The sequence below is a fragment of the Centroberyx affinis genome, unplaced genomic scaffold (assembly GCF_046629955.1).
Source record: "Centroberyx affinis isolate AG114_WGS23_722 - 3 ecotype Tasmania unplaced genomic scaffold, CSIRO-AGI_Caff_v1 ptg002214l_1, whole genome shotgun sequence".
In the NCBI taxonomy this organism is placed as follows: domain Eukaryota; kingdom Metazoa; phylum Chordata; class Actinopteri; order Beryciformes; family Berycidae; genus Centroberyx; species Centroberyx affinis.
Window position 1 is genome coordinate 247,232 of NW_027280516.1, and position 16,850 is coordinate 264,081.

A 16,850-nucleotide genomic window follows, 5' to 3' on the forward strand; every position below is an offset into this window, starting at 1 on the left:
GTAACACATTGGACTAGACCTTTAATAATTTACATGAGAAAATGATATGACTACATATTTACTTTGAATATATCACAACATACTTTACTATTTAAGACAGAACAGAAATCAAAGTACATACTGAATAATTTATAATATGTTACCATGATATCATCACTGCCATATAGTCTGGCACAGAGAGATAGTGGAAGGACCAGGAAGGACCTGCAGCTACTGGGGACGAACAGAAACAATGTCCTGTCCCACTTGCCGTAGGAAACACGGAAGAGGTGTGGCTATGGTGTTAGCCAGCTAGCCTGCTAGCAATTTCAGGCTGTTAAATGTTATAGCAAGATGCTTACTAAGAAGTAATATCTTGTTTATTAATGCAGGGGGATGTGGCGGGGATGTGGCTAAATAATGGGAAACGTTTTTGGGAGAAAGAGTCGCCCTTCTCGAGTAACGGAACAAGACAAAGCGATTTTGGTGAGCTGATCTCGGTAGCAGATTAGTGTACGATTGCCCCTGATTAGTAGGCTATATGTTTAACTGGCTGTACGTTATGGCCAGTAGGTAGCTTGAGTTAAAGGTAGCCAATCCGATATAGATCCCTTTTTATGTTCATTCTCCGTCAATAAAATTGGTTTGTTAATCAAGCTAACTGTACCCAACCAATTACTCTGCGACAGCTGTTTTGTGAGAGCTGTGCCAGCAGGTACCAGTCAGACACTGTCCTTTGGCCAAGAGCTAGCCAGGGTCAGCCAGGTATTTTGCTGGCTAGCCTGTCTCTTAAGCACATATATTATTATGATTTAGAAGCAGTCCAGATCCAATTATGAGTCTGTTTAAGATAGGCTAAGCTAATAACATTTAGCATACCTATGGCAATTATAGTTTTATTACATACCATTGTGCGTATTAGTTGTATCAGTGTGTTACTGAAATAAGCTATTACATCTAGCCTATATGTTGTGACTTGAAAAGAAGAGGCCTGAGCCTTTTGCTTTCTCTCTATTTGTAGCAACTGAAACAGCAGAGAGATAAGCTGAAGCAGTACAAGAAGAGAATCACACTACAGCTGGAGAAGGAGAGGCTTCTGGCCAAGCAGCTGCTGAAGGATGGGAGGAAAGAGTAAGTGCTGTAGACCAACAGCTACAGTCAGTAATAGCTGGTGTTGGTGTACCCTGTGCAGTTCAGATCTGGAACAGTAGATTTAACACCATTACCATGTAGGCAAGCTGCAGTGAAAAACTTGAAAAGGTGCAGTTGTGGAATATATTTCAGAATATCCTACATTTATTTATTAAAAACAAAACATTAGGTTTAAGAAAGAACACTTTGAAAAGTTGCACTGCCTGTCTGAAAATAGGCTTCTTCTAGTTTGTATTTGTTGGGTTAGGGTTACCATATTAGACCTGTGGTAAAGACAGCTATAGGGAGAATTTTGCCACAAACACAACTCTACACACACTCCACAACTAGACACAGATCCTGACACATTTGACAAGGTGTAGGTCCCTCCACAGGATCAACAGGATGATCTGTGAGTGTATGTCAATTGTCTTGTTTGTAATACTAGCCATTCTAGGACTACACTAAAATATAATAATGTTTTGTTTTGTTTTACCTTTTCCGTTTGTTACTACAGGAAGGCACTGCTGCTTCTTAAGAAGAAGCGGTATCAGGATCAGCTACTAGACAAGACTGAAAATCAGATTTCAAACCTAGAGCGCATGGTAAGGATCTTGTTGCATTTGACTATTTGATTTCATTCAGTATTTAATAATTACTACCAACACTGATTTCTGAACAATCCCACCCCTCTGCCCCTCCCAAATACAGCTAGCTTTCTCTCCCTAACTGATTTCCCATTGGTTTACACTTGAATGGTCGTTCCCTGCATTATGTCCTGCCCCAATATCCTGTTTCAACAGGAAATACATCAAACTAAGGAAGCAAGATGCTCTCAAAATGCTGTTTGACTGGAATGTTAATTACTGTGTAGTTAAATTTGTAGTATGGGTTCATCTATGAATACTTGATTATTTTTTCTTTTGTCTTTTGTCTTTTCTCAACAGGTTCAAGATATTGAGTTTATCCAAATTGAGATGAAAGTCATCGAGGGGCTCAAGATCGGCAATGACTGTCTGAAGAGTATGCATGAGGTAAATATTCTTTCATGTATTTTGACTGTCTTTTTAATTTAGAAATATGCCTCTTGCCCTCTTGTGATAATACCCCCTTAAGCTTTTGATTTGTGGCAGTCCGTGCTTTTTCAAAAACAGGATTTTGCTGTACACTGTCAAACTTTCTGCTGGAAAGCTTACTTTCTTTAATGTGATCCTTGCGTGAGGATTGAGCAGCACAGAAAGCTTGTGTTTTGTGTTAGCATAGCCGGTGCACATTGTTTGAAGATTAAAGGATTAAGAAGCAAATCCTTGACTACAGCAGTGTGACTGCAGCACATCCTTGGATACAGTGTTCAGATCTTGCTCAGGAAATTCTCTCATCTCACAATCCAGCCAGAAAAAAAAAGTATGTGAAAAACACTTTTGATCAAAAACCCTCTTTTCCTTAATATGGGTATTCTTGTCTTGTTTGTGTCAGGTCATGTCTATAGAGGATGTGGAGAGAATCATGGATGAGACCCAGGAAGCTATTGAGTATCAAAGGGTAAATATCCTATTATTATCAACACCCACTTGATGCCAGTCAAGAGCACTTGTGTGTAGCTATTGCTGCCCATCCAATTGTTTACAGGTATTGGGTATCAGCCTGAGTAGGTTACAGTCTTTGTATTGTAAAGTCCTTGTATTGTACTATTGCTAAAGGTCACTACCAAGAACCGAGTACCAACACATTGCTTTTTGAAGATGGTGTATGTTTCTTTATTAATTTTCCTACATTACAAAATTTGTTGAGAGGATGCTGATTGGTTAAGTTGGACCCTTTCTAGACTTCCTGTCTGCACATGAATACTTTTTCACCATAACTATCTATTGAATAAAACAATAATGTTTTTTTTTTTCAGTGTCCATTAAAGTATTCAGAACTCTAATCTTAATTATCAAGCACATAAAATGAGATGCATGCTTGTACTTGTTCAGTAAAGGAAAACAAAATCTGTGTAGTCATTGTGCAACCAACTAATGTACATTTTTATGGTCCTGCAGCAAATAGATGAGATGCTGGCTGGGTCTCTAACAGAGGAGGATGAAGACGCTGTTCTAGCAGAGCTGGAAGCTATCACTCAGGTGGGTGTTCATCTGTGTTATTTTTTACCTTTATTTATCCAGAGAACGTTTGCTGAGCATGCATGCTCTTTTCCAGCAACACCCTGCTTCACATTCGTACAGTTACACACACATTGACCCCAGTGCAACCACAGACTTCAACTGTTGGCCACTTAGCATTTCCACTGGAGCAGTCGAGGGGCTAAAGAGTTAAAAGTTTAAAGCTGTGATTCAGAGTTGAGTCAAGTCTGTGCAGTGGGGATTTTATACCAAAACTCTGCATGTCGGTATTCTGACCTCAGGCTTATTTTTGGATGCACAATATCCGTCTCTCAAGAGGAGGTGGAATGATCCTAGCAAACCTACAAGCACTTTGAAGAAAACCACAATATTTTAAGTGTGATAATAGGCTATAATCTAACAACAGTTGTGAATATTACTTTGGTAGATTCATAATAATTAAAATCTCAACAAATTCTTCTTTTCATAGTATGATTATTCCAAATGACAGACACTCCCTAGCCTGTCAAAGTACATAAATTACTATGTTTCACACTTCAACACAGGCATTGAGTCTCGGTCTGGGTTAGATCCAATTATAGAAATTAAACTCAAGTGCACAACTGAATGTCACTGCAAATAATTATATTTATAGTAGGCTACCCAAAGGAGTGACGTCCAAAAGAAACATCAATCAAGACAGAATTGGATGATGATAAAGGGAACATGCAAAAGTCAATGTAAACCCCATTTCCCTACAAGTAGCTGATCTCAATGTTCTGGATGTGCCATAACAAAGAGAACATTAATCGCTGTGTAGCCCGAGTCTGAGTATGAATAACTTTTCCCACGCATCTCCTGACTTGTCTGAGGAACTTGCGCATATGGATTTTCCCAGCCATCCCATTAGGTTATTCCCAGCCATTTGAATCTTTGACTTTATGACCAAAAGCCCACTCCTCCGATCCCCCCTGTCCCCACTCAGTATCATTTTTGGCTGGACCGCAACAGCGGGGCCAGCCCTATAAATGCAAATGTCTGTCACTCACTGACTGACTGACTGACTGACTGAGTGATGAAGTTACACCATTGGTCGGCCGTGGCACATGGCACACCCATACATGGTCCAGCCATATACTAGGTTTTGACCTAGTCTTGTTATTAGAGTCTCTTGAGTGGGTTGCAAAGTGTTGAACATGGCACTGCAGCATGGTGCTGTTGTTGGACAAAAACCTCACATCTCCAAAATTGTCAACTTTTGAGGAACTAAAAAAAAGCAGCTTGTTCATAGCTTGACAACCATGCATTTTTGAGTTTATCTAATTGAAGTTCAAGTTTGTTTATTTATACAGCCCTTTATCATAAGCATGTCACAAAGGACTGTGCAGAGAATGAGCCTAACTAAATCTAACTGATCAACAATCAACCATAGAACTGAATTGGTTTTGAAAAGGTTTCATCAAATTGTGAAATTTTCTCCTATAGGAACCTGTATTCCTCCTGAGGTTAAAACATGAAAATCACCAAAATTAGAGTTACAAGGTTTTCACCCGAGAGCGACGATGTGTTGGTAATATTGACCTGTCAGATGTGTGATGTATGTATCTGTGTATCTTCTACTGGAACAGGGAGAAGATGTAGCACTTCCAGACGTCCCCACTGAGCCAATACCGGAGGTCCCAGAGGCGGCTAAAGCTGAGCCAGGTACTACACTGTTAACCTTCTTGTTTCACACCATCATACATCGTACGGATGTGTATAATTGACCTCAAACTGACTATGTCTGCTTCATTTTGTGTTTTCTAGAGAAGAAACAAGCAAAGAACAAGCCGGACAGAGAGATGTTGGCAGCCTAACGGACTGAATTTGGTGTAGATATCCAGTGTTGGGCTCACACTACATGGAGCAGCCATACTCTCTGTGTACTGATGGGCCATCTATTACTAACAGTATTTCATCCTTAAAGAAAAGAGAAGATGTTTGTTAGTGGGTGGAATGGGGGTACACAGACATAAGTGCACCTTTACACATTTCAGAAGATTAGCACTGTGTCTGTACTTTGGTTTGCTGCTCCTCTCCACTGTACACATTTTTTTAAATGAAGAATGAACTACATGAAGGAAAGTGAACTATTCTGTTCTTCTGTGTCTGACTTGGATTGGCAAAGCAGTGTCACATTGTACCTGTACTGATTATGGCATAAGAGAATGACACTACTAATTTTTAGATGTTTTACATATTAAAGTCAAGTGTGGCTAACAATGCATTTTCAAACCTGGTTTACCCTTTGACCTTTTTTTATTATTATAATTCAGTTAAGATATTGACGCTTCTACTGCCATTGCAGACTCTGAAAGTGGTTAATGATGACATGTTTTAAGATCTTTGTTTTTCCTGAACAGAATATTTTCTTCTCAATTTCAGTTTAATGTGTAAAATCCATTCACCAGAAGAGGGCACTACTTGCCAGTTTTTTGACTCGACTATAAAACAAGTGTCTCCATTCACATTCCCCTAGTGAAGTGTGTGTGGTTATTGACAGAAATTAGAAAGCTCATGTTGTTGATATGTGGGAGACATTTTACCCAGATGAGAAAGCCAATACAGTATTTACAATCCCACACTATGTGGGCACTCAGACTCTAATTAGCATGTACAATGGAGCTAACACCAATTATCCACTGTGAGAAAAACATCACCTATGGTGTTACTGCAAACAGTTACAGTATGACTTACAGCCTTACATAATGCAATTGTATACATAATATGTTCTCTTGTGAAGAGAGAAGTGAGAAACTGCATGGTGACAACTGCATTGCACATAATTTTTTATAATATAGCCTACTCAGATGGCAGCAGGATTTTGATAAAGATAGGCCTACAAGTTCACATTTGTATATGCCAAATCCTATAATGATTTTAGAAGGATACTATACAAATACAGCATTTAAGTCTCCATAGGATCAGGCTAGTACAGCATATAGGCCTATTACAGACACGCTAGAAGTCATAATAAAAAATGTTATAGGCATATTATAGTGGTTTTAGGGCGGATAATTATATTTAAGTTTAAAATGTAATCTTTGTAAAAGGAAAAAGTAATTTCCTTCTGAATATTACAGCAATAATCGAGCTCATTTGGCACAGAGATATGGGAGGGTGGCGCACCAAATCTCTGCGATTTGACAAAATGCTGCTGCGTTCTAATGCTGTTGGACTGTGGGAAATATGGCGATTACGATTTGAGCGCACATGAACCACCCGACAAAGTGGTGAATACAACTGGGAAAGTGGGAATGTCTTATGGGAGGCTACCCGAGTTGCTAAGATGTTTAGAGAACATGGAAGCCATGTCAACAATTGACGGTAATAGTAATGGATTTTATAAATATATATCATTGTTTGGCATTACATCTAAATAAGTAGGGATAGTATTATTGTAGGCTATGTTTCTATTTTGACTCTTTGTTTAAAGTTATACATGCAGGTTGGGTGGACTGGAAACTCTAAATTGCCCATAGGTATAGGCTACATATTAGTGCGAGTGATTGTCTGTCTGTCTATCTGTTCGCCCTGTGAAAGACAGGCGACCTGCCCAGGGTGTTACTCTGTCTTCCACCCAGTGTATGTTGGGATGGACTCCAGTCTCCCATGACCCTGAATACACACAAGGGGATAAAGAAAATGAATGAATGACGCCATCAAAACACCTATTACATTCCTGATGTGTATTTCCTCCTATTTACTCTGCTACTGCAGCACAAAGAAGCTCTTACAGGCTTGATTTCTAAAATAAAACAACAGCCACTAAAAAACAAAACAAAACAAACAGCCAAAACAAATATATATATATACTATATATATATATTTGTTACAGCGTCCATTTTGTTTTTTATTTCTGACCAAATATAGCACTTAAATGTGCGCCTTAAACCTGCGAGAATACGGAGCTCACGAGGAGCACGTGAAGGCAGCACACAGCCGACTGTCAGCAGCGGAGAGGGAAGGTGTGTTTAGTTGGAGTGGGGTTTCGGGAGCGCAGCATCGTTTTACTCTCATAGGCGTGTTACCTCGCCCATTGTTTGATTGAACTCGTTGATTTACCCATTTCCCCCTTTTACGTGGATACCTTTCCTCAAGGAAAATACCGTTTATGGTCCTGGCTGAAGATTTCAACATGTCTCGCACCGACGAGGTTCACCGCATAACGGAGAATGTCTACAAGGTAGTGTTCAACTAATGAATAAAGTTTTGTGCCTCGGGATGCATATGATAATAATGATTTCAAATAACCAGACAGACACTGTTATTCCTTCATGATGCATAATTTGCTTTCTCATTCTTTGGTCAAAAGCGCATTCAGAGCCTCACGAATCTTTTGCGATAATCATTTTAGGGAGAGGCGCAGTAGCGCTCAGTGGGCTTGACTAATCAGTTGCCAATCGTTCAAAATGCTCTGTTCAATGCTTTGGGCTATTTTCCACATAATACTGTTTTTTTCCTCTCTTTTCTTTGTTTTTTTGCATGCCACCTGGCTTGATAATGACTGCCGCACCTGTCAGCCAAAATTGCTTCAATCCTTGCAGAACGAAAGTCTCTCTCTCTCTCTCTCTCTCTCTCTCTCTCTCTCTCTCTCTCTCTCTCTCTCTCTCTCTCTCTCTCTCTCTCTCTCTCTCTCTCTCTCACACACACACACAGACACTCACACACACACACCCACACACTAGATTATTGATTAACCATTCAGCTTTCAATGTATTCCTATAATGTACCTATTAACCATTCAGCTTTCAGTGCATTTCTATGATGTGTTGACTAAGCATCCAAATTCCAATGGATTTCTTCAGTTTTCTTGCTGGAGTGGAGATTCCAGGAGTTGGTGTTTGATGGGCAGGGAAGGTTGGGTCTGTGTTGCAACAAGTACTGCAAACATTTGCCCTATAGGGATTTCAACATCCAAACCTGTTCTGCAGAAAATAGCTTGAACTTTCCACTCAATTACAGTTTTCCATCTGTGTTCAACCAGGATTCATGTGTTTTTTGAAAGTCTGAGTTTTGGACCAGGACACATACAGCCTGACTTATATAGGGACACAAGTTATTTCCATCCAGGACCTCGGAATTTGCATGCACTTGCAGACTTACGTCTCAGCACTGTAAGAAAAATCACTTATTCACCTAACAAAGAGGAAAGGCAAAAAAAAAGACTATCCATGGCCCTGAATGGATTGCTAGTAACTCATTCTAACTGACTGTATTTCCTTGGAGTCCTTGCTTTAGCACTGTTGCCATGTTTCAGAGTGGGAAGCACCTGTTGATACTGATGGAATGCTAACAAAACCTGTTGTTATGGGGGTGCCACACCTGTGTCTGCATCATGATTTTCCAATCTCAGGTTTCCATTTTGATTAGACTCTTCACTCCAACCAGAGGAGGTGGCTGAGGGGTTTTCTTATATTCCTAAATAATTATAAAAACCTGTAACGGTGTCCCCACTACCCTGTTCACTGCCACTGTACCCTAAGCCAGTGCTAATTCCCCTAAAAGAAGGTCAGAGCCCAAGAATAGGGAGAGGGGAGCCGCTCGGTTTTCTACAGGGAATAGCCATCTATCAGAAAGGAGGTCAGATGAGCAGAGACTTGTCAGAGGACTGACTGACTGGTGCTTCTTTTAGAGCCAACAAGGGAAGTGAATGATTCATTAGAGCTTATATTTCTGTGCTGCATTGGTCACATAGCCTACAGTCGCTGTGTATGTGATGCTGGCCGGCCCGGTCTTGTCCAAAGTCGTTGGCTTTATATCTGCTAATGTGGGTTAGTCTACATAGACACGCAGGAACCTTTCCTGCTCATCCAACTTTGAGCCCAGCGGTGGGCCCGTGTCTCTGGGGTGGAGGAACCCCATCAAACCCCTGACAGCCTGGCTCACTGATGGGTAGTGGAGTGGAGAGCCGGAGCCCCTGTGCCACACCAGGGATCTGACCTACTAGTTAAAGCAAGAAGGCCAGAGAGGGCATATCTATAGTCGCTGGCTTGTTCGGCACTCCCCGTGCTTCCTCCACCAACCCTGCAGCCTAGTAGTTATTTATTTAGTGTTAGTTGAAGATGTGGGTTCACTTCGACCCCACCATATATACAGTATATGTGTCCATGGTAAATAGCCTCACTCTTTCTCAGTATGCATTTTGAATGATGTAGGTGTAGTCTGTATACCCTCAACGACACTTCGTTTGGAAATAGATGGGATTTTAATTGAGGGATTGACAGAGTTATCCTTAAATATTTGAACAGCACCATGTTTGATTATTCAACTCCCTCTTGTTATTACTTTGGATGCAAAATTGCAAAATGTCGAGGTTTAAGAGCAGGCTGCCAGCTTTAATTTGATGGAACTGCCAGCCACATTGAATGAACAGTAAAGCTACAGCCCTTGTTGCACATTCTCTCCCTAGTTCAAGGGGCCAAAGGTATTCGGGTAGATCAGAAGTCATTGATCATAGGTGACCATTATGTGCATTGACCTCTAAAGGTCTTTAACCCATAAACATGACCAGACTCTGTATCTTATTGTCAGGGTTTTTTTTTCCAGCCTTTTGGCATTTTTGCTATAGACTGTACTTGATTCTAAATTACTCTGAGGCAATATGGTTGAACAAGGTTGGCCAAATTAATCCAAGTAAACAAGGATCTGAGTTGTCAAACCAGCTTTTGAGCTTCAAGATAAGCATGAATGACTTCAGCAGTTGATGCTCCCTGCTATTTTCCCCACAGCTTTTTAAGCTAGTCATGCCTATCTTTAAGGTTCATGGGGAGCAGGAGAATGATTTAAGCCTCATGTATTGTACTCCATGTACTCCATACTGCTTTGGTAAACAAGCACAGTCAACAGTTGAATTCTTATAGATATGTTACAATGCAAAAATCTGAGGAAGATATATTGAAAACAATACATCAAGATTCTTGTGATGCAGAGGTCATTGGACATTAAGTTTCTTGACTATATATGAAGACATGACTGATTCATTTAACCTTAAAATGATTCAGATATTTTTTGGCACCCTGAAACGTGGGGCAGGGGCCATGTATATTGTCGTCCTTTAACTGTCCGTCCAGTATAGCTGAAAATAAGCCCATTTTAAAGCTGACACTTAAATCTCATAGCTATGGTGTCGTATCATATTCAAGATGGAACCAGAACATCTGTCCAAATACTCATTCAGCTCAATATACATTTGAATCCCTGTTATTCGACAGTGATTGTGTTTGTTTCTGCTTTCTGTGTGCATGCACACATCGAGTGTGCGAGTATGTTCGCCTGAGGAAGAGAAGGTGATGTGGAAGCATACGGCGGCTGGCTGCACAGTCATTGGAGACAGTGGGATAGTTGGACAGATGCTGAGTAATCGCAGGGGAGATGAGGGGGGAAACTGCACTGCTGTGACTCAAGTGAACCCGGTTGAATGTGTGTGTGTGTGTGTGTGTGTGTTCAACAGGGCAGGGATTGTAGGCACAGTGAGGGCGGGACTCGAGATTCAGAATCACATTGTGAGCATTGTTCATTTGGTAAAGGCCAAAGGCACTCCTTAGTTTTTTGGGATGACTTGGTCTTAATCAGCAGGGGAGTCAACCCTGTAAACCCAGCATGAGCCTCGGTGACTCACTTCAGCTCTCCTCGCTCACATAGACAGGCAGTTCCAGACACGGAGATTGGCATCTAGTCATTTCCCACACTGACAGGGTGAGACAGATATTTAAGACTGACACACTGACAGTGCGCTTGCGTGGGTGCGGCTGTACCTGTGTGCATGCGTATCAGTGGAAGCGTCGCAGTGATCTCCGCCAGCTGGCTGGGCAGGGACCTGAGCCGGTCAGCCTCTGCAGGGTGTCTGAGGGAGGTAGAGGCCCAGGTCAAGCCTCTTAACGTGTCGACAAGTCTGAGCACTGACCTGGCTGGGGGGGGAGGGGGAGCATTTCTGCTGTAGCTGAAGAGCAGGACAAACAGAAGTGATTGATCAATGGGAGAGGGTGAAAAATGAGAAGAATAGACAAATGGATAATAGAAGACTGAGGGGAATAGACAGTGAGGAAGAATGCAACCGTTGAAACCATTTCCACGATTTCCACCGTCAACTTTTCTCCGAAAGAGTCAGGATGTTTTTACACGCAAAGAAAGCATTTTAGACAATTTGAACACACCCTCTAGTACAATATTTCATTTTCTTGTATTTATTCAGAGTCTTTGTCACTCAGGAGTGTTGAGTGTTCTCTACTTGATATATGTGGTACTAGGTTTGAACACACCCTGGCAGGTAAGGGAATAGAAGGGTGTGCCCTGTCTGTACCAGCCCTCAGGACAACACTCCTGTTCCCATGCAGCACCACTCCCAAAGTGTCAACACAGCCTGGAAACCAGCGGATGCTATTATCTCAAATGGCTGTTATGAAGAAAACAAAATAAGAGTTGCTTGACTCTGACAGTAACTGGATGAAGTAGTTGACACACTATACTCTCCTGGTTCTTAACACCTTCACAGTGTCATGATTCTGACACCGCTCCGGTAACCTATATGATAAAATCCTGATGTGAAATCCAGCTTATTCCATTTAAGAGGTTTCTTTCTGTGCCATTGGTTGTTGTTTCAGTTGAAATATTGTCGTGACATTCACTACACTCAAAGGAATGATATTCTGCCAATGATAAGAGGACTACAGTTTCACCACAAGCTCATGTGGGAGATCTGAACAGGTGGTCTCTTAGCAACAACGTGCCATTACTCTTATGTGTTGCTGTCATATCATTGTGCTGAAATTGTGCAGTCTGTGAAGGGTTGGAGAAGGAGAGTGAGAGGAAGACAAAGGGAGGGATGGGGACAGAGGTTGCATGGCTTCATGCAGGCATGCATGTGTTAGTTTCAGCAAGAGATGAAGGGATGTATTGAAGCGTTAAATCTGTAGTAACTGATGAAAAATGCTCTGTGAAAGCCCCATAACAGCTCCAATGTAAACCGGCCCTTCCTCCCTGAAAGCTGTTACTGAAGAAAGTATATACAGTGCCACGTTTTCTCCCTGTGGTCTTGTATTGAGAACTACCCTGCAGTCAGTGCCAACTAGTGAATAAAGATACCATCTATCACCATATTACTCTTCTCTAGCAATTTATCACATCAGGCACCACTTGCCTTATATTCCATTTAATGGAGTTTAAAATGACTTCAGCTCCTGAACATCTGCCTCCAAAATAAAGTGTTTCAACGACTTTATGCCCGGTGGTGCCCGCGGCCTTGAAAAGATTGCATTATGCGCTGCAGGAGACATCATAACATTCATTGCCTTTGGAACTGCAGGTTCTTTCGCTGTGCCTTTGACTGCGATGCAGAGAGAGGACTATTGCTCCACACACCCACCTTCTCTGCACGTCTGGGGGCGGATGGTTTAGAGACATTCTCTCTTTTTTTTTACTCATCACTGATCTTTCAAGGAGAGGGACTGGAGATGCTCAGTGCTAAATCCAAGGCTACACCGTTGTGACTGGGAAGAAGCCTGACAGACAAAGTCACCTTGTTAACATGAATGTCCTCCAAAACATGACTTTAAGGACTTGCTCGAAAAGCAGCATGGATAAGGCTATTCTTTTCATTACAGAGAGCATCAAGATGCTTTTTTTGCGGGGGTGGAAGAGAGAAGGAGATGGAGAGAGGGAAAAGGAGAGGGAGACATTCCACATCCTTGTTGAAATAGTCCCTAATTACTGTGGAGCGGCTTAAGCTGTAATTAGAGAGAGGGAGAGGGGGAGAGAGAGAATTTCAGGCAGTACTGTTGCAGTGGACGGTGGCCTTATATTCATGGGTCATGTTATGGGCTTCAGTTAAAATGCCTGTGGGTATAGTATTATATTCCGGTGGCAGATGCTGCTAGTTTCAGTAGCATTGGCCACGCTACACCCACCAGGCTAGTTGAGCAGCCAACCACAATGATCCTCTCAGACCCAGACCAGTCATGCTATTGTACTTCAAATAGGAAATTAGGCATGCATACCCACATGGATTAAATGTTCCTTTTGATGAGGCCATCTCCATGCAGTGAAACTTTCTGTTAACCGTGCCAGTGGGATGTAAAGTGAATCTAATATGATAGACACGCTGTTGTTGTACTTACCGTTTTTTTTTTTTACGTGGGTGTCTTCCACCTGTGTCTCTGTAAAGAATGATCTGTGGCATCACGTAACCCTCAACACCCTTGCAAGCTAGTTAATGTACAAAGCCTCTGTAATAATTGGTTTCTGATAAAACAGCAGACTAAAATACTGGTGTTCCCACACATTTGAATTATGTGTGCATGCACAGGCACACACACTATGACAATAATCAATCAGAGCAATATTGCAGAATGGACATTTTTGCATACTGTGTTTTCTGTGACTCCCTGAGATGTGTCAGCATGAGCAGGGGCGGACTTAGTGATTTGGGGGCCCCAGGCAAAGGCAAACATGGGGCCCCCTGAGTCCCAACATTCACCCTTTTCAATCCATCCTTTTTATACATTACCTTCAAGTTTGGGCTGAGTTTGGAGGCAGTGGTAATATTGCTAGCGCCAACATTTGCAACAGTTGATTCATTGATGTAAAAAATGTGTCAACAAAACTGCTATTTTCTTCTCTCTTTTGTATTTCTATACCAATTTGGTAACTTTGCTTGAATTTTTTATATCTCTTGCAGCAACTGGTGCAGTGGCAAGAAAAATAAGCTTAAAGTCAAGAGGCAATTGCGCCAGAAGTGGAATAGCCCACCACCATTGTAGCCTGACTCAGTTGGGGGGAGTCATAACTCAAGTTCTTGTTACAAAGACTGATTGTGGGACAGCTAAACAGGAGCTATAAATGTATTTTGAGTTTACATTGTATTCTTTGTTAACATTGTAAGTTGCAAGAAAGGAGATCACCAGCAAGACCTGCACCAATGTATATACACCCATAATTGATAACACCCTTACATTTTTAAAGACAACATATAGAACTTGAATTGGTAATTTCGCCTCCACAGAACCACTGAATTACCTCAGACTAAAGTGAAATGCTTTCAGTTTTACTTGCCTAACTGCGGTTGATAAAACTATTCATTACATGACGTGTTGATCTTCACTTGGCTTGTCCTTTGGGGAAACAATAATCTGCACCCAGTACCTCAGTGCGTTTCCAAGCTGCTTTTCAGCTTAACTTTTAACAATTGATTAGAAGCTAGAGTTTAAATAATGTTTTGGGGGATTTCAGATCTCCCAGAGTAATGTTTTTTCCTCAACAAAAAAAATGGGTCTGTAGCTGGTCAAAGAGCCAAAGCTAGCAAATAATGACTAATGTGGAGCTCCAAACCAGTCTGGGTCTCGGTTGCCATGGTAACCAGGGCCTGTGTTGGGTTGAGTGGTCGGTGCAGGGGTGGGGGTGGGAGAGGGGGGGTCACAGTGGCTGCAGATGACAGCAGTGTAAACAAACACAGATCTGTGAGTAAATAGTTGCTCTCTGGCGAGCAATTATTTGTTAGTGTGCTGGCAGCAAGAGAGGCTGCGGTGCGAAGGTGGGAGAGACAGAGACTTGGTCGAGGTGAGACATGACGCAATTTTCCCTCCTGCACTTGAGCCACTAGTAGATGATTGTGGGCCAAACACAGCTATCAAGTCCTCTGTCTAGCCAAGTTGTTGTGATTGAATCTACAAAACCCATTGGGTATCAAGAACCAGTTCTAAATTGTCATGAACCGAGGATTCGTTAAGAAACATGAGTTTTGAATCAGAAGCATTATACCTATTGAAGTTTTATATTGTGTTTTATTTCTTTCTTTATTTTTTATTTAACTGGCAGAACCTGCTGCAAGGACCTAGCATTACCCCGGTCCTTGGGGTCCAGAGTACTGCTAGTTTTCTATCCTAACAGGTAGTTAATTGCCTTCACCTGACATCCCAGGTCTAAATCAGTCCCTATTAGATGGCTACAATGAGAACCAGCAGTGCTCAGCAGCCAAATGTAATACCTACAGCAAGATAATTTATTGCAAGGGGGAAGGCACGTCTGACATGATGAAGAATTTGCATGGCATGAATATAAAACCGTGCACCGTTCTCGACGTGTTGCAGACGTCTCGAAAGGTTACAGATGCAGCTAGACGTAGTAACGTTAACGCCTCACACTCTGGTACCACACACATGAACAGCTGACATTCGCCTTTCCAATAGCAAGTGAATGAAAAATAATTCTGAGCAATGGCAAGATTTGTGGTGAAGAGGGTGCAACGGTTGCGTCTCCTCCATTTTTAAGTGGGCAAAATACATTATTGATATCCTGTTAGTCATGTCAGTTCTGTGATATTTTCCTGTCATAAAACTTTGGAAACAGTTGTCAGAGTAGCAAGTGGGATAGTTCTCAAGGTGGATTTTCTCTACAGGGAGATGACTAAGACTCTAAACCCCAAACACAACCCTTTCCATTGATCCATTATTTATTTCAGTACATTTGGTGTGTAATTAATCTAAATTTTCCTCAATGATAAGAATTGGAACCGAGATTCGATAAGAACCGGATTCGATAAGCAGAATTGGAATTGATAAAATCCAGCCTATACCCAACCCTGTCTTTCTCTCTCTGTCTCTCTCTCTCACACACGCACACACACACGCACGCACACACACACACACACACACACACACACACACACACACACACACACTGACACACAGTGGTGCGCTAATGTTCTTGGCTTGGTTCTCCTGAGGAATCCGCAGGGTCACAAGTCCATAATTGGACCCCTGCCACTGAAAAGTTAGGCTATCGCTTCACATTGCTTGCTAGAGTTGGACAAAGAGCTCATCAGAGGCCAAGTTATCACAGCCAGTTTCTCTGACACACCAGACAAACGCTGCCCCATGGAGTTATTTATTCAGGTCACAGAACAGGAGACAAAACATTTCCCTGGGATTGTAACAGGAAGGATGGTTCCATTGGCTGATGTAAAGCACATCATGTTTTCATTGAGCTAAATTAAAGAAATCTCGAAGCCCCTTATTGACCTAGTAGGGTAGCAACCCTGACATGTACACATCTCATTTTATTTTCATGGCATGAGTAGCATAATTCTATATAACATAAGAAGTGCCAAAAGTGGCAGTTTGGTTAGCTGGGTGAAGGAACATGATTTGCTGGGCACCTTGTCAAGTTGGGAGAAGAAGCCAGCGGTCTCTTCTTGTGTGTTCTTGTCTGTCCGTGACACATTTGGTGTAGTATCTAATGTCAAAAGAACGAGAGGACAGGATGGATCTCAAACTGTACGAATCTTTCTCTGTGCTCATGATCTTGAGAAGTTTGTTCTCTCCAAGACAACTTGGGAAGAACTTTCTCCACAAGTTTCGCCCTGGCTTTCCCTCTTTTCACCTCTGGTTTCTCTGAAGGCACATTGTGTGCGTACCACAGCTTTAAGAATGCTTTAGGCTTCTTCCTCAGCTGGAAGGGACTTGTGCTCTGGAATGAGCATTGTTTAAAATTGTATGTGTTTGTCTGTCTGGGTGTGTGTGCTTGCTTCTTAACTTTTGCAAATGCTGTCACTCAAGCTGACCCCTCTTCCAGCTGTATTGCAGTAAGAAGTTGGCTGTGTTCCCT

General features: G+C 41.8%; 2 protein-coding genes across 3 annotated transcripts in view; both read left to right on the forward strand.

Moving 5' to 3' along the window:
- The first annotated feature begins 283 nt into the window (after positions 1-283).
- On the forward strand, positions 284-5,666 carry LOC139655232 (charged multivesicular body protein 6-like). Of its 2 annotated transcripts, none has more exons than XM_071532579.1 (8): positions 284-465; positions 1,001-1,110; positions 1,628-1,715; positions 2,058-2,144; positions 2,587-2,652; positions 3,153-3,237; positions 4,848-4,916; positions 5,019-5,666. In XM_071532579.1, the coding sequence occupies exons 1-8, from the start codon at positions 400-402 to the stop codon at positions 5,066-5,068; spliced, it is 621 nt and encodes a 206-aa protein (XP_071388680.1). In that variant the 5' UTR covers positions 284-399; the 3' UTR covers positions 5,069-5,666. The 2 variants fall into 2 exon arrangements, with proteins under 2 accessions (XP_071388680.1, XP_071388679.1); XM_071532578.1 differs by having other exon boundaries at positions 3,153-3,233; positions 4,841-4,916.
- Positions 5,667-7,242: 1,576 nt separating this feature from the next.
- Positions 7,243-16,850, forward strand: part of LOC139655227 (BAR/IMD domain-containing adapter protein 2-like) — a gene marked incomplete at its 3' end in the record, with an annotated part of 30,214 nt that continues 20,606 nt past the window's right edge. The window contains exon 1 of the mRNA XM_071532573.1: positions 7,243-7,437. Coding sequence (XP_071388674.1) covers positions 7,366-7,437 — 72 coding nt within the window. The remainder of the gene's footprint in view (positions 7,438-16,850) is intronic.

Bases quoted from the DNA above. Each gene is read 5' to 3' on its own strand.
- LOC139655232 (XM_071532578.1), top strand. From the start codon at position 400: ATGGGAAACGTTTTTGGGAGAAAGAGTCGCCCTTCTCGAGTAACGGAA. The intron at 1,111-1,627 runs GTAAGTGCTGTA...TTGTTACTACAG, and splicing joins CTGAAGGATGGGAGGAAAGA to GAAGGCACTGCTGCTTCTTA. The intron at 1,716-2,057 runs GTAAGGATCTTG...TTTTCTCAACAG, and splicing joins TTTCAAACCTAGAGCGCATG to GTTCAAGATATTGAGTTTAT.